The sequence below is a fragment of the Coffea eugenioides genome, chromosome 8, assembly GCF_003713205.1.
Source record: "Coffea eugenioides isolate CCC68of chromosome 8, Ceug_1.0, whole genome shotgun sequence".
In the NCBI taxonomy this organism is placed as follows: Eukaryota; Viridiplantae; Streptophyta; class Magnoliopsida; order Gentianales; family Rubiaceae; genus Coffea; species Coffea eugenioides.
Genome location: NC_040042.1, coordinates 44,472,596 through 44,498,571, shown reverse-complemented (window position 1 = coordinate 44,498,571; position 25,976 = coordinate 44,472,596). Strand labels below are relative to the sequence as shown.

General features: G+C 37.6%; 5 protein-coding genes across 7 annotated transcripts; 1 reads left to right on the top strand and 4 right to left on the bottom strand.

Annotated features, from left to right (window-relative positions):
* Positions 1-1,268: 1,268 nt before the first annotated feature.
* LOC113781272 lies at positions 1,269-2,871 on the bottom strand. The gene has a single exon (XM_027327181.1). The coding sequence runs from the start codon at positions 2,421-2,423 to the stop codon at positions 1,500-1,502; it is 924 nt and encodes a 307-aa protein (XP_027182982.1). The 5' UTR covers positions 2,424-2,871; the 3' UTR covers positions 1,269-1,499.
* A 1,275-nt stretch (positions 2,872-4,146) lies between these two features.
* LOC113780872 (expansin-A18) lies at positions 4,147-5,482 on the bottom strand. The gene is made up of 3 exons (XM_027326655.1): positions 5,308-5,482; positions 4,598-4,913; positions 4,147-4,507 (listed from the first exon to the last, which is right to left on the bottom strand). The coding sequence occupies exons 1-3, from the start codon at positions 5,480-5,482 to the stop codon at positions 4,195-4,197; spliced, it is 804 nt and encodes a 267-aa protein (XP_027182456.1). The 3' UTR covers positions 4,147-4,194.
* Positions 5,483-6,728: 1,246 nt separating this feature from the next.
* On the bottom strand, positions 6,729-13,517 carry LOC113779388 (PGR5-like protein 1B, chloroplastic). The gene is made up of 11 exons (XM_027324957.1): positions 13,232-13,517; positions 12,172-12,287; positions 11,758-11,854; positions 11,537-11,637; positions 11,115-11,171; positions 10,231-10,307; positions 9,915-9,966; positions 8,201-8,311; positions 8,014-8,111; positions 7,841-7,925; positions 6,729-7,072 (listed from the first exon to the last, which is right to left on the bottom strand). Exons 1-10 carry the CDS (start codon positions 13,437-13,439, stop codon positions 7,865-7,867), a joined length of 978 nt encoding a protein of 325 aa, XP_027180758.1. The 5' UTR covers positions 13,440-13,517; the 3' UTR covers positions 6,729-7,072; positions 7,841-7,864.
* Positions 13,518-19,367: 5,850 nt separating this feature from the next.
* Positions 19,368-21,110, top strand: LOC113781733 (leucoanthocyanidin dioxygenase). The gene is made up of 2 exons (XM_027327716.1): positions 19,368-19,996; positions 20,271-21,110. The coding sequence occupies exons 1-2, from the start codon at positions 19,491-19,493 to the stop codon at positions 20,896-20,898; spliced, it is 1,134 nt and encodes a 377-aa protein (XP_027183517.1). The 5' UTR covers positions 19,368-19,490; the 3' UTR covers positions 20,899-21,110.
* A 300-nt stretch (positions 21,111-21,410) lies between these two features.
* On the bottom strand, positions 21,411-23,066 carry LOC113781734 (transcription factor bHLH118-like). Of its 3 annotated transcripts, none has more exons than XM_027327719.1 (3): positions 22,589-23,066; positions 22,071-22,412; positions 21,411-21,966 (listed from the first exon to the last, which is right to left on the bottom strand). In XM_027327719.1, exons 1-3 carry the CDS (start codon positions 22,886-22,888, stop codon positions 21,964-21,966), a joined length of 645 nt encoding a protein of 214 aa, XP_027183520.1. In that variant the 5' UTR covers positions 22,889-23,066; the 3' UTR covers positions 21,411-21,963. The 3 variants fall into 3 exon arrangements, with proteins under 3 accessions (XP_027183520.1, XP_027183519.1, XP_027183518.1); XM_027327718.1 differs by having other exon boundaries at positions 21,411-21,953; XM_027327717.1 differs by having other exon boundaries at positions 21,411-21,938.
* Between the last annotated feature and the right edge of the window lie 2,910 nt (positions 23,067-25,976).

Genomic DNA, 25,976 nt, shown 5'->3' with positions numbered 1-25,976 from the left:
TCAACTTTGAAAGTTGAAACCTGTTATGGAGAATCCTAACTTCATCAGAAGGTGAAGGTATTTTATCAAGATGCTGTTCACTGCAAGCTCAATTATTCTCAAGGCCAGACATAAATTTGACATATTTCACGAAGAATTGAGAAATTAGAGATTCTAACAACTTTATTATTATTATGTGAGTAATTTTATATACACTAACAATATAAATACTGTTACGACTAGTGGCATATATATACACGTACGCATGGCTCTTGGTTTCTTATTGGGCTTAGAGATTTATCCTGTGTCTTTTGCTGATTTTTCATGAAGTCTTCGAATTCTTGATTCTGGGCCTTGTGGATTTCAGACTTCTCAAGTCTCCGTTTTCTCGCTTGTTAAAACTCGGGTTCAAGAATTGTGTTAATGTCTATATTTATTATTTCAGTATCTATATTTATTTTTGCTAATGTTTGCGTTGCACATTACAGTAGTCATTGACAATTATTGAGGCCCTGATTCATCTACCTCTTTTTTTTTTTTTTTTTGGGGTGGACCAGGCAATGCTTTGCTGAGTACAACCAAAGCTACCTCTATTCTTGCTCTTGGGTAAAGTATTAAATTGATTGCAAGAAATGTCAACAACAATTATAACATTTCCTAAAGACAGAACTGTCTTATTTCGTACGTCATATGAATACTTTTTTTTTTCTTTTTGAGCAAGAATCGAAGTATATTATTAACATAAGCAAGAAGAGTTTGTACACAAGGAAAAGTCCTTATGTACATCAGTATAATTCTTCATACGGATACGTTCAAAGCAATAAACTAAAAAAAAAAAAAAACATCATTGATCGTTTCCTTTTATCATTCGTAATTATTAGCTGACACATTCCGTTCTGAGAGCAGAGCGTGGTTATATTCTAGTAACAGAAAGTAATGAAAGCGGACATCTCAAAAGAAACATGTTTCAAAATACAGGAATCAAATAACAAATTTTCCTGGTTTTTTTGCCTGCAACAAGATGGGAATTTAGTAATCCAAGGCTCCTACCAGACTCATTCAGGAAAAAAGAGACAAAAGAAAAAGAAAAGAAAAAGGGCTCCCATCTCATTCAAGGCCTTTGAAATTCTGACACCCTAAAGTTTGATTAAGGTTTCGGATCAACTGCTCCAATTTTGATTTATGAATTTGAAGGGTAATATCGAATATGACAGGCGGTATTTGTAAATTGTTGATGTAAGCCCGTATGTTAATGACTATTATGGCAAGCATGAAACATGGATAATCAGATCACTAGACAAGAGACAATTAATGAATCACAATAATGTTTTTCAACTCAATGGCGCAACAGAAGAATTTGTCAGATCAGAAGATTACATACAACAATTAGTCAGCTTGATTTGAGGTATCAAAGACTACGCAAATATTCCAAGCCTACGTTTCAATCTATAAAGATAAACCTATAATTTCAGATGATCTTACACAAAGAATGATGTTTATGGAGATAAACAACTAGCAGATCAATGGGGAGGAGGTGTATACTCGTGCTCGATTATAGGCACTGTTCGAGTGACAGATGCAGTAGGAGCTCTCACATGTCCAACCATTGATACTTGCAGAGCTTCCTCTTCATAAGCTCTTCTTTCCAACTCTTCCATTCTTGCTTTCTTCTTCACCTTAACAAATATTGCTATCAAAAGTAAAGTTAAAAGGAAAGCACCAAGTGCAGCTCCAATGGAGCTTCCTACAGCTATCTTCCACTTGCTTACCTGCTTTTTCATTGGCATCAATGGTGACTCGATGACCAAGCCAAAGTGCCCTTGTCTTGTGGAAACACATACATTTGGTGATGCTTGGTTGGCTAGCGTCACCTTTCCATCGCGTTCAAATCGAGCACACAAAGGTATGATCCCCGTTGTAGCGTTTAACTTTGTAGTGTTCCGAAAGTCTATCTTAATAGGGTCTTTGCCTGCTTGAATGCCGAGCTCAAATGGGCTGCTGAAATTTATGTTGTCTCCAGCATTGTAAGCTAGTAGGCCTAGAACTGGTGAAATCAGCTGATATCCTGATAGTTCATAGTTATCATAATATATGGATGACCAGTTGGATCCAAGATTTTGAGCGACTATCAATACCCTCTCTACACATGGATTCACAGTTACACCTGTCCCCAGATGAAATTCGCTAACTTTTGCACCATACCTTCGAAGACTGCCACAGCGGAATCTCACTGTGTCAACCTTGATTCCAGAGAGATTTGCTGGCAAACTTACAGTGTGTAGTTTGCCTGTGCCGAAGAATCTATCATAAGATTGGAAAGTGTAATCTCTGATCACAAGATCAAGAAGACGAGCTGATTTTATTCCCTGGGCTTCAATCTGCAAGCCTGTTGAAGATGCTAGTGAAAGAAATACTATCAAAGTGACAGTATGAAAAGAGCCCATTTGAAGAAGTGGCAGATTTAACCAGAAGGATCAAGGAAGTTCCTTATCACTGCAGTATGATTTTTCAGGTTCTTCTGCAGGGCGGAACATGGAAAGAAAGTTTTTAATTTGTGTGGAACCTGTCTGTTAAACAGGTTTAGTGCCCCTGTTGACTGATTAAAGATTATTTGGGATTGTAAAGAGTGCACTGGGATTGCTGGGGAAAGCTTTTAATATAGAAGTTGTTTTCTGCGTGAAAGGTGAAAGGTGAAAGTCGAAAGTTGAAAGAAGAAAACATATTATATCCTCTTCCATTACCGGTTGCTGAGGGAAAAAAGAAAAAGAAAAAACTATTTATTTTGAAGAACATCCTGCTGTGATAAAGGGGTTTGGAAGATCTGAATGAAACAGGACTTTGCCTGACACATGAGCTGATGGAAATTTTGAATTCCTGGCAAGTCAAGTGGTTGACCAACTGTAATTTCATGTTTCTATTTCCGGAAGAAGTAAAAGGAAAGGTTTGTAACCAATCAAGTTGGATTACATTCTGGACATGTTTATCCATTTAGTCTACGTAAAGAGGATAAGAAAAAATTAGCTAGTGCTTCAAGTTAACTAAGTGCATCAAATTTATGTGTATGTCTTTTAGGTATGCTTGCCTTTTAATGTAAATGTATGCGGTAAAGGGGGTCTAGAGTCAGGTGGCAAAGGTTGGGGGGAATGATTTGGAGCATGGCGTGATGATGACTTTTCAAGTCTAAAGGTAATAAAAAGGAAGGTTGGCGTGCTTAAGGAATGGAATGAAGGCAAGTCTTCCTGATGGATGGGGCTCAAAATGCTAATTGTTTTCGATAACATGTTCCCCACTCCAACTACCTGTGGGTTCTTATTATTAGCTAGCATGCATCAGCATTCAGAACTTAAAAAGACTCTTCTTTGCTCTTAAACGGCACAACCAACCCCTTTTTTCATGCAGATTGCGCAATAGGCATGTTGTAGATTTGCAGCAGTCTTTCTACGAACAGTTTACTGTCACCAAAAAAAGATTGTAAAAAACTTTCAATTGCATTGAAATGTGGTACCTAATCCATGGATCTGTTGTCTATGTAATGCGTTCTGTTGAAAGGTCCAAATAGTTGATCGACCTTCTTGTTTCAAGAGACAAGGAAAAATGTGGGCGAAAAAGAAAAGATGGAAGAACTATAGGGTATAAAGAGATAATTCATCTGACTAACCACGAATGATGTCTTTTCTTAAAGCACTTTACGGTTAGTTAGTGAATTAGATGTAGAGCACCAATCTAGAATTTCAAGTCGTCCCTCATATTGCAAGGGTCCTTGTTCCTTCAATTTTTATTTGGCTTACAACAGAACCCTTCATTAAATTTTAATGCCATCCATTGGATGTGTGCAGATTGTAAAACTGATCCATTTCCCTCAGCTTTTCTGGTGAACTAAGAGTACGATGATTGAATGGATGTCAACATTGAAATCAGCAGCGAAACTTAAAAAAAAAAAAAAATCCTAAAGCTCTACAATATGCAATGCAACAGAGCCAGGGTAAAATAAAGATTTCACTTTTGTTTGCACTGGCGCACATCATACGATATTGGTATTTAATGTTCACAAAAATTTTCGCAGCAAGAGACCTTTTACAAGGTAAGGAAACTTTACGAGGAAGGAAGGAAAAAAAAAAATGAGGCAAGAAAGGGTAAAGGAATCGAACACGATGATGATGCCTGCAGGCGACATACAAAGTTTTACGGATATGTTAGCTAGGTCTTTCTTGTATATCAGTGGAAGTTGACATTGGCCTCATAAGTCATTCCTACGTTCCAATTTGAAGGAGCAACATCGTATGCTAAGACAGTCTGCTTGGAAGTGTACGAAGTTACTCTGAAAGAAAGAGCCTGTCGTGATAGAGTTGCGAAAGCCTGGTACGAAGCTCCCCAGTTATGGCTCATGCTTATCCACCCTGTTTTGCTTCCCTTCACCGACAAGCTGGCGATGTCGCCACCTCCGCCGACGTTCATCACATACACCAACAACCAGTAGCCATTTCCTTGGAAATTGAATCGAAGTCCGCCTTTCCCCGCACATGGTACTCTGCAAGAAGCAAGCATGGCATTATATACTATTAATTTTACTACATGCAGCAATTAGCATTATTGTAACGTGGTCATAAAGCTTTTTTACCTGCGGTACGTGACGGGTACTATTCCGGCCTTCCACTGGGCAATTTTCATAAATGCAGGCTTGGACATGTCAAAGTGGGTGCGAGGCGGGTTGCACCAGCCTCCATTGTTGGAGTCTAGGGACCAGTTAGGGGGGCAAAGATTTGTGGCAGTCACGGTGGTAATTGGGGACCCTTTAAAGCAAAATGGTGATTGAACGCAGCGTATTTGGAAACATTGGCCGCATGCATATCCATTGTTAAATAGTACTGAGCTCAGGGCTGCTGTATCTGTTCCATAACCATTGCTGAGCAGATTTCCATATCCACAAGCCCCACCTGCCGATTCAATGATTCACAGTTTTAGTATAAACATAGAGCTTTGGCTAATAGCATTTTGCCCCCTTCAATTAAAAACAAATTTCAAGGATAAAAGAAGCAGAAAGAGGCCAAGAAATCTCGCATGTATATATAAATAGGATAGTGCTTCTGTTACTTCGAAAAAAGTTTTTTTTTTTTTTTTCATATAAAGATTTCATGTTAAAAATGTTTTGACATAACTCTGATTTGTACCATTTGTGGCGTAAATTAACATCACTCTTGCCAAATGATAATAAGCATGCAAAATTTGAATGGATTCTTGAACAGTGGTAAATATCCAAAAGAAAAAAAAAAGTAGAAAATTGTTGCACACTAGATATTGTCACAAACTTGAGAAATTAAAGTAGCGCACCCATTGTTCCAGAGCCAGAATCATCTCCATAAAATGTGGCATGAGCAAGATGCCATGGGGAAGGCCGGAATACTGCTGGACTGTAACCAGCAGCTGATATTCTGCTCATGATTGACAATTTGATCAATGCCATCAAGAAAAGGATAGAGCTCAGAGATTGAAGAAAAGGGGCCATATTTCTTCAAACTTTTTTTTTTTCTTCTTTTCCTCAATTTGCTCTTTCAGAGGAGCTTTGACATAAAATTGGATGCCAAATTGACTTCTAAACATATCCCTTATATAATTTGTGCCTTGGAATGAAAAAGAGTGGCTTCGTGATCCTCACGAACATTTTGTCTCTCAAGTCAACTGATCATTTGTGTTTAAATGATTGAAAGGTTCAATTTGGTAGCTATTCTACATGAAGATTAATATATCTTTGCATGTCTTAAGTGTACGAAATATTTGGGAACGTGGAGGCAGGTTATATCTGTGCTTTCTGCCATACCCTTTTTTTTTTTTTTTTTTGGGTTACGTTGAGGAAGAACTACTAATATATTAATGTCTTGGTTTGTGTTGATCAACACAATAGTTGTTTTGCTAATGATTGCAGACTACATCCAAGGAAAATTAGGGACATATTTAATGTAAGCTCATTGGACACAAAAGTTCAGTTCAAGAATGAACACTAAAAATAGGGGTATGTGAATTCGGCCCTCGAAACAGTGGCTTGTGTAGACTGAATCCCCCCAAAAATTAACTGTCTAAGAATTTGTGACTTTGGCATGAAGGACCATTGAAGTAGTCATGTCATTGCTTTGCAGTTTGCTGTGGACTTCCAATTGTGGTTATTTATGGAGTTATGATGACTTCAAAAAATGGCTCCATTAACAAAAGCTACTAATAATTTGAGGATCTTATTGCTTATCTGAAACCAATATCTATAGAACATAACTAAATTAAATATCTCGAGAATATAAACTTTTTTCCTAAATTTTTTTTTTCTAGTAGGGCAAAAGTGAGATTTAAAAAGTGGGAAGGGGAAAGAGATATTTAAACTTAGAATCTTTAAGTTTTGGATCAATCTTAGCCACTAACATTTCGAAGTATATGTTTTTGCTTTATCTATATTTTAATGATAAAATACGCAATTAACGATAGCATATGAGATTGTAGATTGGCAATAAGTCTACCACCATTCCTAATAATAATAATGTATGGAGAAAATTGTGAATAACATGGAATGTTACATCAAATAGGTACAGCTTAGAACTGATGGATAATTAGCGTTCTGAGTAATAAGCCATAAGTTATGTATTTACAAAACAAAAAATTTCTTGCGTCTAGATTTATCCGTCTAACCATGCATAGATTCTAAGTATGTATGACCAAGTAAAACAAGTATGGACCGTTAAATTTACTCCATTATAAGATAGGCCAGATGCAAAATATACAGCCATCCATTCATAGATTGCCTACACAAACACCTGAATTTGTAAATCCAAAATAAGAAAGATAATGATTTACACAAAACCAGGTTTTCTGTTACAACTTTGTTGCGAGAATTCATGTTGCTCTCCCCTTTACAAAGCATGTTCCATACAACATGGTACTAGAAGATTAAATTACACATTACTGCTATACAGGCAAATATAAAGCAGCCAGCAATTTGAATATTGGAATCCTTTTCCACTTCCACAGATTCATCCTGGATATAGTCTTCCTCTTTGGCAACTCATGTTAGTGATGGACTTGCTGCATATTTCTGGTGCAAAAACAGTTCATCCTGCATCACCAAAGTTGAAGCTGATTTTTATTTATCTGTCTATACTATTTTTGAAACAACAAATCAAGTTTCAGTGGAAATTGCTAAGGCCACTTAACAAATCAAGTTTCATCACTTGGAACAACAACCATCTCTCAATGAAACACTGCAAATTACAAGATCATTCTATCAATGCAAGTTTCAGGAGCGTCTGTGGGTTGCCTCGGGTATGACTTGCACAGAGCCAAGAAAATGCAGTTCAATCTTTGCAAGTAATGTCAGAGTACAGTATGAGCACACTGAGCATCCTCGAATGAATTGACATCCAGAAAGAAAGAACTGAAGGGAACGGAAATAAATGAATACAATGGGGACAATCCCTCCAGTTGTTGCAATAAAACTTATACATGCTTACTAGCACAATTACGTGCCTCTTTCTGTGTGTAACTTCAAGAAATCTATAATTCTACTATTAGACATTGCCAACTGCAGAAGACAAAAGATGCATCCTTCAAATCCGGTAAAGCTTGATAAACTTTGATGTCGAGAAAGTTACTTAATCAATCAAGATCTAGTGTAATACTAGGAAGGCCAATGACATTCAAAGTTGATCATATTTTATTCTATTCGCAATCTCTTTCTTAATTTGCACTATCTGCAACCCACTGCCTATCACCATCACGTTGAATTGCATGTAGTTAAAAACAAAGATACAATGAGGAGTTTACTCTTTCATATTATTGTTGACTTGTATCTCTTAGTCAGAATTGTAGTGTAGAGAATTTTTACCTTGAATCATTGCTTAACTACCTCTCAGGCTTCAGGCAATGTAATCAATCTTGTTTCTGAATCGTATATCATCACTGTCTCACAACTAAGGAAAATTTTGTGTCCAATATCAGCATAAGTTCAAGAAATTAGTTAGTCAATTCAAAGGTTAATATCAAAATTTGGTAACTTACTTTGAGCATTGTACAGTGTTGTTAGATCCACCACTGGATATAGAAAGTATGGTTCCAAAAAAGGAAGTATTCTCGGTGCCACAGTTGGGGCATTGGCCCTGAAAAAACAAAATAATTAGCTGATTGCAGATACATAACAATTATGGTATAATTGTTCTTATAACAATGGTACACACCAAGCTCTGACCTTTAGGATCAAAAAATCCTTCACGATGACCTTTGTAAGTGAAGACGATAACCATAATATAACAGGTATAGCAGCAAACCACGTGAAAATAAAACTGAAGGGTTCTGGAAGCTGCAATATAATAGATCAATAAGTTAATTGCTCGTTAAGGTTTCTGGAAGATGATTCAATGAAGGAAGCATGCTGATATCTCTGGTGTGTGCATGTGTGTGTAGGTCACACACATCCACAATCACCTCATCTCTGAACTTCAACAGGCCAAAATATGTAGTAAGTGCCTTTGGTTGTGTAAGTGAGCCCATGTGTTCTCGTGTACTTTTGAGTGTGCTTGTGTGCGTGTGTCTGTGTTTGAGAGAGAGAGAGAGATAGTTTAAATCATGTAAAATAAGGACATTTTTGTGGCTTGTCAATGCTTATGCATTGATATGGAAGTAATTAAATGCCCGAAGTGATGCTAAAGAAAGAAATATTGACAACAGGTCATAGAAAGGAGGAAAAAACATGGAATTGCAGACTTAAAGACAAACTAGACATGAAGCTGATAGTAGCAGGCATACTGTCAGTATGTTTGCAGGTATTGGTAACAAAAGCATGTTAGGCAAGAGCTAGTTGCACATCGGGACCTTTTGCTCACATAGACTATCTGCTTTCAGTCATGATATTCTCTTCTTGGTTCTTTTTTGCGATCTAGGATACTAATAAGCATTCTCAATAATGTGCCATCTATGGTCAAATGACAAACAACAGCAAAGTCAATAGGACACCTTCCATTGGATTTTATTCTTCACATCACACCTTCAGATTTCCTGATAACTTACCTTCCTCTTTACAATTTTTCTTGCAATATTTGGTTTTTTTCTCATAGAGACTGTTCTAGGAAGCTTGTGGAGTTAAACTTCAAAGTGAGTTCAAGTAAAGAAATTTATCTTCCCTTATTTCTCATATTTCAACAAGATATGGATCATCAAAGCATGTGACAATATCTACTTTTGGAACATTAACTTATGCATTTTCAACTTTCTTTACTTTGGATCTTCTCCCTTCCGACGGCAGAATTCCTGCAGGTATAAATTGAGATAGACCGCTAATTCCTTTTTCGTCTTATTTTTTGTTTTATTTGGACAGAAAGATAATTCACAATTTCCCTAAAGAACCCTCAGCGATGTAAGAGGTAATTACCTATGCAAACATTCAGATAAGCATGCCTTCGCAAGTAAATATGTTGTTGAGGCATCACCCCAAAAGTGATGATTACTGATACGTCATGTACAGGATATTTAAGGATGGTTCAAGTAGGTTCCGATTATGACATCTACCAATATTATTTTGTTATCAAACCCGTCATTATTTCCCGTCCAACCATCCTGTTTTCTTTTTTTTTTTTTTGGGTCTCCCTTTATCAACATTTCTCTACAGTTAAAAATGAATGCAAGCTAATGAAATGATAGTGTCAAAATTTGCGTTCATACACTAGATCTTTCATGATAAGACACTTGTTATGCTGCAAATCAATGATATGGTAATCTGAAGGGAAAGAATTTAATGATGCAATTGTTTGCCTGCATATTCACAATTTGTTTCCTTTGAGCAATATATGAAAACTTAGGGAAATTAGATAGATTAAGACTATCATGATGTCATTGGCCAATTACATTGGAAAATTGATTTTCTTCCACACCACCTAAAGCAAAACACAAAATGCAACATTTCTTACCTCCAAAAGGTAAGTTATTTCAAATCCAGTCAAATCATCAAGGAAGAAGAACCTAAGAAGACACAGATGAAAATTACAATTATCAGCACGTTTGCAGTTGCTACAAAAGAACCAGAAATTAAATACTACATGAAACCTCACCTCAAGCTAAACTACCAATACTTGGAAGTGTGTTTATAAATTTACACACAGAAATTAGGCAGTGATCAAAATATGATGATCAGCAGCAAAAAATCAAAGTAGCTTAAAATACCCATATAATTTCTCTCTATGAGATTGTGAATATGTGCACTAATGAGATAAAAGTCTCACTCACAGTGCCAGTGCAACAACAGCCGCAGGTACATTCAAAAGGAACATCTTGAGATAATCAACAGAAAGATCACTGTAAACCTGAGTGAAAGAACATTATCAGTAAGAAACACGTTTATCTACTAGCAGGAGACAAGAAGTGATAGAACACAGACAGAAAGCATGCCTTCAGAATCCAAATTTTGAAACTAACATAACCAGATATCATCAAGCTTACCTTCACTAGGAAAGGAAAGCTGGAATGAGGCTAGAAGTAACTATGTGAATTTACCTCTTTTCACTGTGTCAAATTATCCACTTCAGCAATCATGTTAATAATTCTTCTTTGCTATTGTAATAATAAGTTTTGTGTTTTCTCACCTTTGTATGTGAACTGATTCCAAGTAAACAATATACTCAATTAACAGACAACTAGTATCATTTTCCGCTTGAACTACATATCCATACATTTAATTCTGTATATCCATTATCAAAACATCAAAATATAAACCACCAAACATTTGACTTCCCTAGCATCTATACTCCATCAAGCCAGCAGTTAAACCTGTCTTGCGATACTCTTAAAAGCTTAGAACATGTATCATGCATATCCACTATTGCCACTCAAGAGAGAGAAAACTCATAAGACAATTCTCCTTTTCACCAAAGAGATTCAGAACTGTTTGTGCACTAGAGCAAAAAGTCCATACAGACAAGAGTAAATTAGTCCCACTTAAATATACACTCATTTTTGCTAATATTTTGAAAAGTTTTCATCTATGGAACAAGTTAAGCAACAAATATATGGCATAAGACACAAAAGAAAACTCTCAGTGTGTGTATTCGAGGACACAACAGATGGAAAAGCCAAGGAATTGGTAGTATAGGATATAGAACTGAAGTACAGACCTTTCGACTGCGAAGGCTGCATCGTGGACCCTCAACCACAATCTCACTCCCATCGATCTACAGAAGAACAATTTCACATGATAAGCTGTTGAAAGAAGAATAAAGAACAACACCAGAAACAATGTTCATGCAGCTAATGTTTAGAGGACAGGCATATTTCACAATTTCTCATATTCCAACATGTTGAGATGGCTCCACTGAAAATTATCTATGTAATCTGACATAGATGTCAACAGAAAACCCTATATCATTATTACCTTGTCGGAAGAATAAAATTGGGCTTGAAATGCTCATAACATGCTACAGTAAAAGGTCCACAGCTCTTTTTGAACTCCAAATGGAAGTAAACTTTTATTATTATTTTTTTATCTAAGTCATCACAGTAATACATGATTCTGCATACCATATAGACGGCTACACACCTTAAGTTTCATCTTCAGCTTATCATACTCTTCGTCTGACATTATTGGATTCCCAGATACATAAGCAATCGAAGCTTCCAAAAACCTTTGCTCATCGGAACCTACATTAGAATAAAAGACTATATAAACAGAACCTACAGCTTACAGATTCCAAAGTGATAACAAAGTCAACATTCTAAAAAGCTATTCGATCAGATCCAAAATACTGAATGAATGCATACTTAGCATGACAACACTGCTTCCTTCCCACATTAGTTCTTCCTTGAGGTTATCAAATTCCTCATTTGACATTATGGCTTTCCCCTCATAATAGAATGCCTGTAGTGCAAAGAAAAGAAACAAAATGGACCTAAAATGTCAGCACTGGAAACTATGAAAACTTTAGTTATCTTCAAGTTGCAAATACAAATGGATGTGCCTAATGAGCAATTCTGGACGATTAAAGTAATATCCACATGTACATGTCAAAGAAAGGAAAAAGAAATAGAAGAGAGAGGGAGAGAGGATTTTCTCTTACAAATGGATGTGCGACCTGTTAAGCAATTCTGAAGGATTAAAGTACTACCCATATCTACATGTCAAAGAAAGGAAAAAGAAATAGGAGAGAGAGGGAGAGAGAATTTTCTCTGACATACTTGTAGTGCTTGCAAAAAATCTTGCTCCATCTCCCCCAGGGACTTCTTTTCTTTCTTATCTATGCTACAATACTGCAGGATCTTACCATCAACTACTTCATCCTCTTGGACGGGACCTGAAGTCAATACCGAGGAAAATTAATGTGGTACAGATCTTTAGGGTCCTCTTTAGGATGTAAAGTGAAGAACATAGAACTCCAATAGATGCACCAAGAGCACAAGTTAGCAGAGGCAAGAAGGCATTTCAGCACAAATTATTCACACATGATATGATAGAGATGGAGCGCCAAACCATGGCAATGGAACTAATGTAATGCATATCTCAATAACTCTTGTTCCTTGGAATGATTTCATCATCTCTCCAGGTTAAACTAACTCAATACTTGGTAATGGGCAAAATATATGGCGAAACAAGCAAAAGGTAGGTTCAGAATGGAGACATCTCGATGGACGTTGTACATAGAGATTGAAGGTTGATATAGCAAATAATCTTATTCAGGAAAGGAGAAAGATAAGTATTTCCTTAGACCAGAACCTTGGTTTTGTAAAGGCATCTGATTTAAAATGGGGAAGAACAAAGTTGCACTCGGTAGAAAATTATGGAACTGATCATGAAATTTGAGCATCTCATTTTTGTATCAGCAAAAATCTCCAATTGAGCAGGTTGTGAAATAAAGTAATAACCAAGGACAGTAAAGTTATTTAGTTGAAGTGTAGCAAGCCGTAAAACCTGTACAGAAACTATGCATGATTCAGTCCAAGCATATGCTCTCCCAGTATTAGGAAACATGTTTAGATAATTGATGCCACTAGGTGCAAATTCCCGAATGGAATCCAAGAATAGGCCCAAAGGATGATCTTTCATAGTACTTCATTCGTTCTACATAAAAGAAACGCCAAACAAACCTCTCTTGTGCCAATCATGGAGTGCGAAAGAAAAGCAATTAAAATCTAGCAAATTGATCAAGTACTTTATCTTTATTAATCCAACCGAAGCCAGTCATGCAACAACAACAAGAATAAGATCATGAGTAAATGAATGCAGGCAGGCCAACCAAACCTGGCTGATCAGTAGTGGTCTTTGGAGACAGAACCAGCTGCCTTCTTCCCCCATTTAAATTAAAGGGCTGTTGATACCTTGAAGCAGAGGATGAACAAGAGTGCAGAAAAGGAGAAGAAGGTGAAGAGGGGACACAACTAAATGGTTTTCTGAAAGGGGCAGAGTAAAAACGAGGAATTGTTATAGTAAAGGCAAGTTTGGTGGCCATTTGTGATGGTGGCGGGAGTGGCAGCAGCGCTGAAGCGAAGGAGGCCAAGATTTTACAGATGTTTGCATGCTGGAGGATTTGATGGTTTTGGTTGAGAAATGGGACACTTCTGAGGATAAGGCAGATGAAGATTTGTGGAGGGAATTTGTACAGACACTTTGGCCTGATTTTCAAGAAAATCAAGACTGATTTTTGTTCCTGTACTGTAGTACTGTGTCTGATTGCCAAATCAGCATTCAGCACCCAGTTTTGGAAATGGGGCAGGGACTGAACGGTTAATGCCATGATTTGGCCTCAAAAATTTGTGCGGCTGAGATCACAAGTTGTAATTCAATTTTCACGTTAAGTGTGGGACTCACAAAAATTTGCTCTAAAGTTACGCGATATGTAAAATAAATTACGTGATGTACAAAAAAAGTTACGTGCAGTTGAAAATGGCCAAAACCGTCCGGGACGGTTGCAGGTCCGTGCCCCTTGTTCCCCAGTTTTCCCTTAGAATCTCAAAATTGCTGACACGTTATCGAAAGAAGCAAATTGGCTATAAACCATTTCTTGATAACTCTACTTGCTCATACAATGACAAGCTAATTTCCACAACCACTGGGCCAATGGCTAAGTGGCCACCGCAGAGGGGCTTCAGTCCCTCCTTGGATTGTAAGTGAGGGTTCAAACTTCACCTTCAACGAAAATAAATTTAAAGGTTGTGTTACAGCACTCCCTTGATCTAGTTGGGTTTGTATTTCCACTAGCCGCCTACCACAGTCTCCTTAGGCTTCCCCTTCCCCCTAGATTAGGATAGAATAGGTTATACAAATATATCGTTATTGAAAAAAAAAAAAAAAAGACAAGCTAATTTCCACAAAAGTTACATTAGTTACGCTGCTTATATGTTTTTTTTTTTTTTTTGGTGTGGAAGGACGCTGCTTATACGTTCAATTGCATGAGCAAAACTAAGCATCCAAGGAATTGGTCATGTTCATGCGATGTCTTTTGGTTTTTTTAGTCTGCAAGTTCAAGCCATTTGTGAACGTAGATGTATGGTAAATTATACTGTACAATGCTTATGAATCTAGGTGCCACCGTGGCGAATGCAGCGATTTCACGATTGTCAAGAGTAATTCAACTATATATAACAGCGTGTGTTTTAACTTTTAACTAAATAAATGTAGATACTAATATAATAAATTTAAATACTAATATAATAGTAATAACTTTTGATGCAAATTTCAATTAATTTTTGAGGAAATCTTATATACATTGACGGTGTATACACTATCACGGTTGGATATACAACACATAGGCAAAGTTTGAGTTTCAAATTCAAATTTGGATTATAGATCTAATAGTGAAAGTGTATACATTGTTAGTGTATAGAAAATTAATCCTTAATTTTTACGTGTTCATATACTTTTTTATGCACATATATATATATTATATTTTACCTATATATTTATTTGACCTATAATATGTGTGTGTGTGTTGAGTTTGGACCAAATCAAAATTAGAGTCGAAGCTCCAAAATTTTTGTCAGCTAAGTATGAACATTGTAAATTGAGCCCAAAGTTTAAGTTCGAAAGTCCAAAAGCTATGCTTTATTTTGTGAACTGAATTTGGACTTTTCAAAACCCGACCTAAACTTCTCTATTAGCTCCCCAAGATAAGATAAATGGCAGCAACGCCAGATGGGCGTTACATATCTGGGCCTCAAGGATGCGGCTCATCGGGCAAGTGTAGTGTGGGTTTGATTTAGCTTGGTCCTACCCAAGTCTCATAATGTCCCATTTCTATGCATGGATCAAGTGAAAGTGAAATGGTCAATTTTTAATTGCCACGATAATTATGGAATCCTTTTTCTAGGAAACTCGGGTAGAGCTCCACTCGTTAATGAATGGAAGTTTTTAGAAACCTACTAGTGGTTACAGGTGTAAACTAACCGAGCAACTCGCGAGTTACTCATGAACTGATCGATCAAACGATTTACTCAACTTGGCGTTGACCGAGTTCGAGTCAATCTCGAGTGGCTCGTTTAGTCAAACGAGTCGAGTATCGATCATTTTTAATTAAAGTCGATAGTTCGTTGAGTCTTATCGAGCAGTACATATTATATATATATAAATATATATAATAGTGTATGTTAAATTACATATATAGGTATTAAGTTCTTGTAAATTTTCAAAATACCTCCTTTTCTAATTGAGCTCAATACATCAAGTTTGAGTCCGAACTCAATTGGGCTTGAGTTTGCTCAAGCTTAAATGAGTCGAACTGAAGCAATCAGGATATTCTATTTATTTATTGGGTTTATCTAATGGGTGGCTATTGGACAATCGTTAAAATATATTTCAATGTCATATTTTTAGAAATATAAGATTAATTAGGGAAAATAAATAAATACAAAAGAGAGTATCTAATATTAAACAGAAAAATATATAAATGTAAGAGATAATAATAATTGTTAGCATTTGTATATATATGGTAAGTCAGGTAAATTTTAGGTGTGTTAATAAGTGCTAGTTGGACACTCATTAGAAAAATCCTTATTTATTTATGATTTGAGAGAGATTCAAGTCTCAAAATGGGAAAAGGAAAAGGATATGGGGCCTGTTTGGAAGTGAGTTTTTTGACCAAGTTTTTTACCTACTAGTTTTTTAACAACTTTTGCTACAGGAACCCCAAAAAACTTCTCAAAACTTTTTACCTACACACTTCAAAAATACACAAAAAACTTTCCCTTCAACTTTTCTTCTTTTTCCTCCCCCACCAAACCCACCACATCCTCCGCCGCCGGCTACCACCTCCACCACCACTTCCGGCGCCGGTTACTATTCAGGCGGCCAGTTCCGGCCATACACAAAGTTTTTTTTTTCTCTCCCTCCCCCCTCTCTCTTCCCCTCTGCCTCCCCCGTCCCCTTCCCCCTCCCCTTTCAGGCGGTTTTTAAATCCTTCATTTTCAAACACAAAAAATGAATATAAAACCCCAAGAACCAAACAAGCAAAATCATAGCCCAGAAAAAGGCAAAAAAAGGGAAAAAAAAAAGTCCAGAATGGAGGAATTGAACATCAAATTCAACGTGATGGTTTCCTTATTCAATTGGATGCAGAAGAGCAAATCCTCCGTACCGAAGCGTTCCAAGTTCCGCAAATTCCTCGATGCTTTTTGCCGGAAACCGGGGTACTATTTCAGCGCCGTCCGTTGGGTGGCGGGAAGAGGGGGTCGCGTTGGGGAAAGGGCAGGGGGGTGGCAGGGGAGGGGGTCGCGTAGGGAAGATGGCGGGAGAAGCTGGGGAAAGGGCAGGGCGTGGCGGGAGAAGCTGGGGAAAAAGCAGGAGGGTGGCGGGGTGATGGGTGTCAAACCACAAAAAATAAAATTTATATTAGACCTATTACCAAAACTGAATGAGTATAGTGGTGAGTAGGGTCGTCTCCTCAGGGAACCGGTAGATTTATTACACAGGAAAATCGGGAGGGAATTTTAGCAATAGTACCAACTAATTAAAAAGGAGTAAAAACTGAAATTCAAAGTTGAGTAAGATAGCGGGAACTAAATTACATAACTAACAATTAATTAAAACAACCTAGTCAAGGAATTAATCTTGGCACCGAAACACACAACTGATCACGGATACAAGGGATAATTCATATACTCACGAATAAATTGGTTATAGTGGTCAAGCGATGCGCCCAACCACCAATCTTTCCTTAATTTTATGGTAGTCAAGAGACGCTCATAAACTACCCTCTTATGACTAGACAACCCCAGAAACGCTCACAGAATTTAATGTAGCCACAGCATTAGGAATTAGAAAGGCCCAATTCTAGATGACAAACACATATTGCGGGTTTGTTTAGACTAGATTAATTATCCCCACGATCCAAATTAGACCGCTTGCGAGGCGGTGAAATTGTCTCGTTTGCCACTAATCAAGATGCTTAAAGGCGATGCGCCAACATCTTAATTGGCTATCAATTGTTTAGACTCTCGAATAACAGGCCTAATTATCCAATAAATCTAAACAATAATAACTCAGGGAAAAATAGAGAATAATCAAATACCCATGAACATATAAATTAAAAATAAACAATTAAAACGATCTCACAGTTATGGTGCCCCGATTTTTGATTTATTTCTCGACTAGATAAACGAGTTAGCCTTGCCGAATAATGATTATGCGATTCCAAGCTTCAAAGTAATTTTGTCTATGAAGAAGTAAAAGGGTGCGGCCGCTAATCTAAATCTTGCGTTGAGAAGTAAAAGACAAAGACGAAAAGATGATTCCTAGTCTATTGCAGTCTTCCTATTTATAGTGTTGCTGCCGCTTCTCTTTCCTTGTCAAATTGGAAATCGCTTCTCACAAGATTGCTTCCTTATTTCTCTCCTCAAATTGTTGTCAAAAGTCTCCTTTGACTCTATTTCCTAATCCCACGCAGGTTCAGACTTTGTCCCTAAAGAATAGCAAAAGCTCCAGGGATAGGACCCGCGATTCGTCTTTTTCACGCAACTCTGCTTTGTCTGGCGTGAGCACGCCAGAAAAGGCCTAGTCTTCTGGAATTTGTCTCTTTTTGTCACTTTTAACACCGGTTGCCTGCAAATAACACAAATACCAAATATGAGCAGAAACCCGTTACTCTGGACAATAAATGGCCAAAATCAAGACCAAATATCAATGAATAAAGCGCACAATTATCTCCCTATCACAGGGGGAGGGGCTCGCGCTGGTAGAGGAAAGGGCAGGGGGTGGCGGGGGGAGGGGGGTGGCGGGAGAAGTTGGGGAAAAGGCAGGGGAGTGGCGGGGGAGGGGGTCGCGCTGGCAGAGGAAAGGGCAGGGGGTGGTGGGGGAAGGGGGTCGCGGTGTCAGAGGGGGAAGGGGCACAGGGGGTGGCGGGAGGAGAAGGGGAAAGAGAGAAGAGGGGTGGCGGGCGTGAGTGCTGCTGGGAGGTAACGGAGAGGAAAGAAAGAAAGAAGAAGAAGAAAAAGGAAGAAGTAGAAGAAGAGAGGAAAGTAAAGAAAAAGGAAAGAAAGAAAAAGAAAGAGAAAGAGAAAAAAAAAGAAAAAAAAAAGGAAAAAAAAGTTTTTCACTCTACAAAAACTTCTACAAAATTTTTCACCTTACAAAAATTTCTAAAAAAAAAAATTTCACCTTACAAAAACTTCTACAAAATTTTTTCAAAAACTTCTACAGTGCACTACAGTAAAATTTTAGACAAACTCCAAAAAAACTCAGGTTCCAAACATGCCCATGGTTTGGGAGTAAAATCAGAAACTTTACTGCCACTTATCTAATGTTTTGCCAATTTAACCAAAATGATTTGAGAAGAAGAGAGTGGGATCGATCTTGGCCAAAATAAACTTGCAAGTCGTTTTACCTAAAATTGACAGCACCAATTTTGCAAATAGCGTTTTGATTACCCACTCAATCCAAAAACAGTAATAGTACTTACAAGACTAATAAAAACAAAGATTAGAAGTTGATTTGTTTAGCAGGAGAACCTGCCAAGTTGCAAGCGTAGGTGGGCTTGGTTGTTGGACGTCTTAAGCCCCTGATGCAAACCTCAAATTTAGTTAGCTAACACGTGAATGTAGTTGGTGCTTTGCTCTGCTGCATCTTCTGGTATATTTTTATTTAGAGCCATCTATCAATCGCAAGGTTACTGCAAGGGGTGTGTAATTTTCTTCTGTTAGTACCATACATCTGCAAGAATTTGCCAAATTAGTTGGCTGGCTGACTGCCTGAGTTTGAAGGATGGTCATGGTCAGACGCCCCTCGTGCCGTCACCAGCCAGTCAATTAACCTTAGCTACAATTTGGTCGTATCTAGGATGACTTCTAAGTACATTAGTGCTCAACTCCATCACGGAATAACCTACAAACTACGCCAACACATGGAAAATCAAGAAACTTGCAGATAAATTTAGCAGAGGCATAGCTTATATATAGCCCGTGTCAAGAATTTTGGGCAGTGTTAAAATTGGTTGGGCAGGCTATAGATATACTGTTAAATAGAAAAAGCGATATCAAAAGTAGCTAATCGCGTAGAGTAACATACAGGAAAAATGACCACTGCTGCGGTGACTTCAAGAGTTGAGAGGTTGGCCAGCAGTGGGATTCAATTAATACCAAAAGAGTATGTGAGGCTTCAAGAAGAGCTGACGAACATGGGTAATGTCTTTGAGGAAGAGAAAAACAACGAAGGGCCTCAGGTGCCAACCATTGATTTGGGGGACATTGAAGCAGAGGACGAAGTTGTTCGTGAGAGATGTCGCAACGAGTTGAAGAAGGCTGCCATGGAGTGGGGAGTAATGCACCTTGTCAACCATGGCATATCAAATGAGCTCATTAATCGAGTCAAGGTTGCTGGAGAGGCCTTCTTCAATTTACCCGTTGAGGAAAAGGAGAAGTATGCCAATGATCAGGCATCAGGCAATCTGCAAGGATACGGCAGCAAACTAGCAAACAGTGCCAGTGGTCAGCTTGAATGGGAGGACTACTTTTTCCATTGTGCTTTCCCCGAGGACAAGCGGGATTTGTCGATTTGGCCCAAGACTCCAGAAGACTATATGTAAGTACTTCTTAACATGCCTCAAAATTTACAAGGAAAGATTTAATCAATCTCAAGCTAAAACACAATTTAAATACATGGACATTAATTTGGTGCTTTCAGATTTCCTGAACTTCGAAGACATTAGCATATATTCTCGTGTAGATATCATCTGAAATAGAACTCTTATGCACAAAATGTCATCAGCTCATAGTATTTCTGCTTTCTGCTTTCAAGTTCAATTTTTATCCCTCTTGATCAGCTTTATTAAGTCTCCAAATTATGCCACTTCCAGCCCTGCAGCGAGTGAGTATGCAAAGCAATTGAGAGGCTTGGCAACCAAGATATTAGCTGTGCTGTCTCTTGGCTTGGGATTAGAAGAAGGCAGGCTAGAAAAGGAAGTTGGTGGTATCGAAGAGTTAATTCTGCAAATGAAGATTAACTACTACCCCAAATGCCCTCAACCGGAGCTAGCATTGGGTGTTGAAGCTCACACTGATGTCAGTTCTCTGACTTTCATCCTTCACAATATGGTGCCTGGCCTGCAATTGTTCTATGAGGACAAGTGGATTACTGCCAAATGTGTCCCCAATTCCATTATCATGCACATTGGGGACACCATTGAGATTCTAAGCAATGGAAAATACAAGAGCATTCTTCATAGAAGCCTTGTGAACAAAGACAAAGTAAGAATCTCTTGGGCAGTTTTCTGTGAACCACCAAAGGAGAAGATCATCCTCAAACCACTGCCTGAGACAGTTTCAGAGACTGAGCCCCCTCGCTACCTGCCTCGAACGTTTGCGCAGCATATTGACCATAAACTGTTCAGGAAAACCGAGGGAGCTGTTGAAAAAAATCAATCCACTGAGGACAATAAATCTCCTGAAGACAATCAACCTCGTGAAGATGGTAAACGTTCGTGAATGGAGATCCCTCCTACTTTTTCTGCTAATCCAAGTTGTACCAAGCTACTTAATAACCTTTTCTACTTGTTCTCTTTTGGGAGTCCGGTTTGCAACTGGTTCAAGCGCCATTTTGCTGTGTTTCATTATTCCTTGAAGTTGGTCCTTATGTCCTCTAAAGTTATTACGTGCTTTGCTTTGCATCGAATAAAATCATGTATTTATTGATCATCTGTTCCTGAATGTGTTTTAGGCTACTAATATTCTGTTCAGGCATCAATGAAATTCAATCAACTGCAATCCAGTTGGATATTGAACAAAGAAAAGATCCAAGCAATCCATTTTCAGAAACACAACACAAAAATTTGTGTCTGAATTTGAAAAATTCTAAGACATATAAAGGTACCATTTGAACTATTCGATTCTTATTACAACTGGAATTTCAGTAAATTTCCTTCGTTTAACTGAAACTTCAATTTTGTTGGTCATTAAATGTTCACTATCTGGTACTCTCTGCTGACATCGAAGGGAGCCCATCTATGTCCGTGAACCATAAAAACAAGTGGGTACTTAAATGCATAATTTATGGAGGCCAGGCTGAACATGCAGCAAAATGTATATTCATCCAACTACGCCAATCAGTTGTTGAGGAAAGACTCGAAATGATAATAATTTTGAAATCATGCGGTCCATACAACCAGCAACCTAGAGCAAATCAATTTTGAAGTTCAATTGGACGGCAAGCACAAGAAACTATACTATTTATGTACTTGAATCAGAAGAACATCCTTCCATGGTAGCAGATCTTTGAGACTCTTAAACGAAGCCTTTCTTGCTGTTGGAGAATTAAACAGCTGTGTAACAAGATGCACATGAGAAGGCTCACAAACTATTTGCGTTCGATTTAACTGCACACATTGAAAGTTCAATTTATTCAATCCTTATATACTCGAAAAAACAGAATTTCAAGAATGAGAATAGGTTCTGGCTTATAGGTTGTATAGCAATTCCTTCAATCTCTTCTGCAGCTTAGTTTGATCAAAGCTCCTCCCCTGATCCACCTATCATACGAGTTCCTATATAAATTTACTATTTATGCTATCAGAATCTAAAGTAAATCAAACAGTAATAATAATATACATTCTACACGAAATAAATAACTGAGGACATTATCATAATATTTCTTACGGTACCTCGGATTCCATAACATGAAGTTGTCCTTCATTGGCGTTGGTGGAAACGCAACTTATAACTGATAAGCCTTCTCCATTAAGAACGCTGAGAAATTTTGATAGAGGCAGCCCTCCTCTTAAAGTAGTCTTCAAAATTATCTGCATCCCTGTAGTGCTACTTTGCACTCTTACACTAGTCTTGTTGAGACTAACTGTAAATTCTGTTAAAATACTGAAACTGCAGCCAGGTTTCGTGAGTTCTTGGAGTTCGTCTCTCTTACTTATCAGCTCATCTACCTTTCTTTTCATATGTCTTACATATTTAACTGTCCCATGCATGTGATCAGATATCGATCTCTTTCCCTAATCAAGAAATTTTGCGGCAATAAATTTATTATGGTTTTCAGCATATTTCAATGCAAAAAAGTTCCAGTGATGAGACACCGAGAGTCGAATATAGCCCAGTTAAGTGCCTGCGAATCGAAATTTTCTTTTCTTTTCTTGTTGTTATAAAGTCAACAGAAGAAAAATTAAAGTACCTGGAGATACTCATCAGGGACCAGTGATCGGAGAGATTGATAAAGAGCAGCCATTTCTTGTCTTCTTTGTCTTTCAACATCTCGGTGTATAATCCGCTTTTTGTGCTCTACTGGACTCTCATTGTCAAGAACATTATTGTCACCAAAAGCAACCGATGACTTCCTTTTCTTCGTGCAAGATTTTGGCTTACCCGAGTTTGGATTAGGCGCCCGAGCCATTAGGGGTGTATCCTGTGGGATCTGCTGCTGGGGAGGAATAGAGAGGAAGTGGAATAGTTCATCGTGTTCCATTGAAAACATGATTGTTAGCTAAAACATCAAATCTTTCTAGGCCAAAGGTGGAGAAAAAAGAGCAGAAGATGAATATTACTGGTCCAAAGTTTTTGAGGATCTGGGAGAAAACGATTGGCGACTTGACTTGGGTTTCTTCCTCAAGTTTTTAAAGGGGACATTTTACCTTTCCTCCATTATGTTTAGTGTAGTCTCAGTTTAATCCCTTATGTTTTGAAGGCAATTTACAAAAAATTTTGGTTTCATCCTACTTTTGTTGTTATAGTATGCATTTTGACGCGGAGCATTGAACCCTAGATTTTGGACCTAACTCCGTACCATCAATAAAGTTGCTCATAAAAAGCATTTTAGGGTTTTTAATTAGTAGTAAAATTAGGTTAGCCATCACATATTATTAGATAGTTTTCTAGTGCTATTATTTATTTAATTTGTAGTTGATTCTAATTTGATATTAACTAGCGCTCTGTCAGCAAGTACGTACCACATTGTCGGATTATCTCAGGTTTGTAATCCAATGGGCTATCCAGCGCCAAATCTTTTAAGGGATACTAACGCCTATTCCTGAATTAAATGTACATCAATGCGTGATTTTACTGATTCTTGGAGTTTTTTTCGTTGTTTTCTTACCTTTCTTCCTGGCAACATATGTAGGCCTTAGTCAATTAGGGTAATTCATACAAATGATATATTATATTAGCATACTATTTTTGTTGATTTTGAATCTTTTTTCTTTTTTCTTTTTTGAAGCATTTCAAAAGAAAATTATTTGCCCTTCTTTTGGATCACTTCCACCTCACATTTAAGAGATCTCTTATCATAATGGCAGTTGAGGATATATGGTTTATTGCATATTGAAGTTACGTACACAGATCATTGAAACATATGGTTAATTTAGGTGATTGTGAGTGAACTAATTAAAATGTTTATTTCATAAAAGTAGGAAATTAAATTAGACTTTTTTTTATATATATTCTGCCATTACAAAAACTCTAAAAATGGAAAGACATTTAGATTCCTTTATTGGAATTGCAACAATAAGAAGAGGAAATTTTTTGACACATGTCAGATGAATACGTGCAATCAAACTTGAGCAAAAAGATGTTCATTAATTTGTAACCGTTCCCAGAGAGATTTTGAAGCAACTACTTTTTGGTTACTGCATGATCACAGATGGGTGAATCAATTTCATTCACAGTTCAATATTAAAGTTTGATCCCTTTAGCATAATTTGATTCCGCCACAGCTCAAGATATATAATCATTGATGCACAGATGAAACGAGAGAATGCATGCAAATGGAAAGATATATAGTAAGTAGAAATATTATGTCCCGAGAAAATTAATATTTGCTTATGATTAGGCAAAAAAGGACAGAAATAATAAAGAGTTTGGTGATTAAGAACTCTGAAAGTCGCATTAAAGCAGTTGAAAAGACGCATAAATCATCATCTTTTAGATTTGTACTTGCTTTGAAGCAACCTCGATCTGTTAATTAAACACTGCTAATCAATTTTTTAATCTCACTAGCTATTACTACGTAAGTGGGTACGTATGTATCATTGATGGTTCTTCACTCAGGAAAATGGATAAAAGTAGTATTTTATTTTTGACTTGTCAGAAATAATTATTATATAGTCTGAAACAGATATGGTTTCAAAATCTGCATTATTGGAAGGTGCACGTGACAATAATGACTATTGTATTATCTCAGTTCATGTCCCATTTTGTGCTCCCAAAAAATAACAACGATTGTGTCGGTGCAGGGGAATATTACAGTACTACCCATCCTTAGACTTTTGTTGTTTTCCGAATTTAGTGCATACGGCTGCAATTTTAATACATAAAACCTAGCTAGCTTGACCAAATTATTCCCAATTCATTAGAGTTCTATTTTTAAAGACAAAAAATGCAAAAATTTTACTATGTTCTTTTCAATTTGCAATCAACTAATTAACCGTCATTAGTTCGATGAGTAAAATTTAAAACTATCAAAGATTCATGTATTTAGAAGAAAGCATAAAGGATAAATTTAAATTACAAGTGAAAGTTTAGGGACGAGAAGGTTAATATCTTCTATAGAACAACATTTCTAGTGAGCAATGACATCTTTTACTCTGAGTGTTAATCTAACTTTGTTGTGTGCTTTGCAGTAATTTCGATTGTTGAAAAAAATGACATCTTTTACTCAGTGCTATTAAGCACACATTAGAAGAGAATCTAGTAAAAACTTGACCCCTAAAATTTTATAAGTAAAACTTTAGCAAAATCGAAAAGTAGGCACCATCGTAAAAGCTGATCACTTCAAAAAGAAGATACTAAAATCAGCATAATTCGAAAGAAAATTCAACTTGATCACTGAACAATTAAGTGAACGTGCATTTAATGGTGACTTGGTTTCAGCATTCATTTAAGGAGGACTTATGGAGCTGGTCAATTGGGTCCAGTATTCATTTGATGCCAATTACGAAGAGTAGAGGACCCATGGAGCTAACGTGTGACAGAGAGATCTGAAATCTGAAGTAGCTGGCTGATACTGCACATTGCTTAAAAGTTTGAACTTATTAACCATATAGACTAAGGGCGGAGCCACGGGATCCACGTCGGACGTGGTCGTCCTCCGCGTGGCGAGAGGGGATTGGCTCCCTGGTGACATGGCGTTGGTTGATTGGTTGGCAGCTGTAGTCGTTGCACCTGATCCTTCCTCTCGGTGTGGTCCTGCTTCTGTCTCTTTCGTTGGCACTGTTTTCCCCTGCTCTGCAGCCGGTTTGGTTGAGCTTGTCAGCCACCTTTCTGCCACTTCGTCAGTCTCCTCTCTACCGGCTCCACCCACTCGAAATTTTCCCTCCTTCTGCACTCTCCCCGTCTTTCGTTAGTCCTGTTTGACTGCACTGTACTTTTCTGCATCTGTTAGGTTGAGCCCGTCAGTGTTTTTCTCCACCACAAATTGCTCTTCTTTCCCTTTCATCCTCTGTCTTCTCTTCTCCTTCTTTTTGGTACTATATTGCTTTGTCCACGCATCTTTTCCCCTCTCTCCCCCCACTCTGCAGCTACTCCCCTTCGGAACTTACTGTGCCTTTCGCCCCCTTTCACGTCTTCTC

What these genes read in the sequence shown, in the direction of transcription:
- LOC113781734 (XM_027327717.1), bottom strand. Translation starts at nt 22,888, where the DNA reads ATGTTTTCAATGGAACACGATGAACTATTCCACTTCCTCTCTATTCCT. An exon ending in TCCCTGATGAGTATCTCCAG is followed by an intron (nt 22,413 to 22,588) that starts GTACTTTAATTT and finishes TTTCTTGATTAG; the next exon opens with GGAAAGAGATCGATATCTGA. An exon ending in TTCATGTTATGGAATCCGAG is followed by an intron (nt 21,939 to 22,070) that starts GTACCGTAAGAA and finishes CTCGTATGATAG; the next exon opens with GTGGATCAGGGGAGGAGCTT.
- LOC113781272 (XM_027327181.1), bottom strand. Translation starts at nt 2,423, where the DNA reads ATGGGCTCTTTTCATACTGTCACTTTGATAGTATTTCTTTCACTAGCA.
- LOC113780872 (XM_027326655.1), bottom strand. Translation starts at nt 5,482, where the DNA reads ATGGCCCCTTTTCTTCAATCTCTGAGCTCTATCCTTTTCTTGATGGCA. An exon ending in TTCTGGCTCTGGAACAATGG is followed by an intron (nt 4,914 to 5,307) that starts GTGCGCTACTTT and finishes TTGAATCGGCAG; the next exon opens with GTGGGGCTTGTGGATATGGA. An exon ending in GTACCCGTCACGTACCGCAG is followed by an intron (nt 4,508 to 4,597) that starts GTAAAAAAGCTT and finishes TGCTTCTTGCAG; the next exon opens with AGTACCATGTGCGGGGAAAG.
- LOC113779388 (XM_027324957.1), bottom strand. Translation starts at nt 13,439, where the DNA reads ATGGCCACCAAACTTGCCTTTACTATAACAATTCCTCGTTTTTACTCT. An exon ending in AGCTGAAGATGAAACTTAAG is followed by an intron (nt 11,172 to 11,536) that starts GTGTGTAGCCGT and finishes GTTCTTCTGTAG; the next exon opens with ATCGATGGGAGTGAGATTGT. An exon ending in AAATAACTTACCTTTTGGAG is followed by an intron (nt 8,312 to 9,914) that starts GTAAGAAATGTT and finishes ATTATATTGCAG; the next exon opens with CTTCCAGAACCCTTCAGTTT.
- LOC113781733 (XM_027327716.1), top strand. Translation starts at nt 19,491, where the DNA reads ATGACCACTGCTGCGGTGACTTCAAGAGTTGAGAGGTTGGCCAGCAGT. An exon ending in AAGACTCCAGAAGACTATAT is followed by an intron (nt 19,997 to 20,270) that starts GTAAGTACTTCT and finishes TGCCACTTCCAG; the next exon opens with CCCTGCAGCGAGTGAGTATG.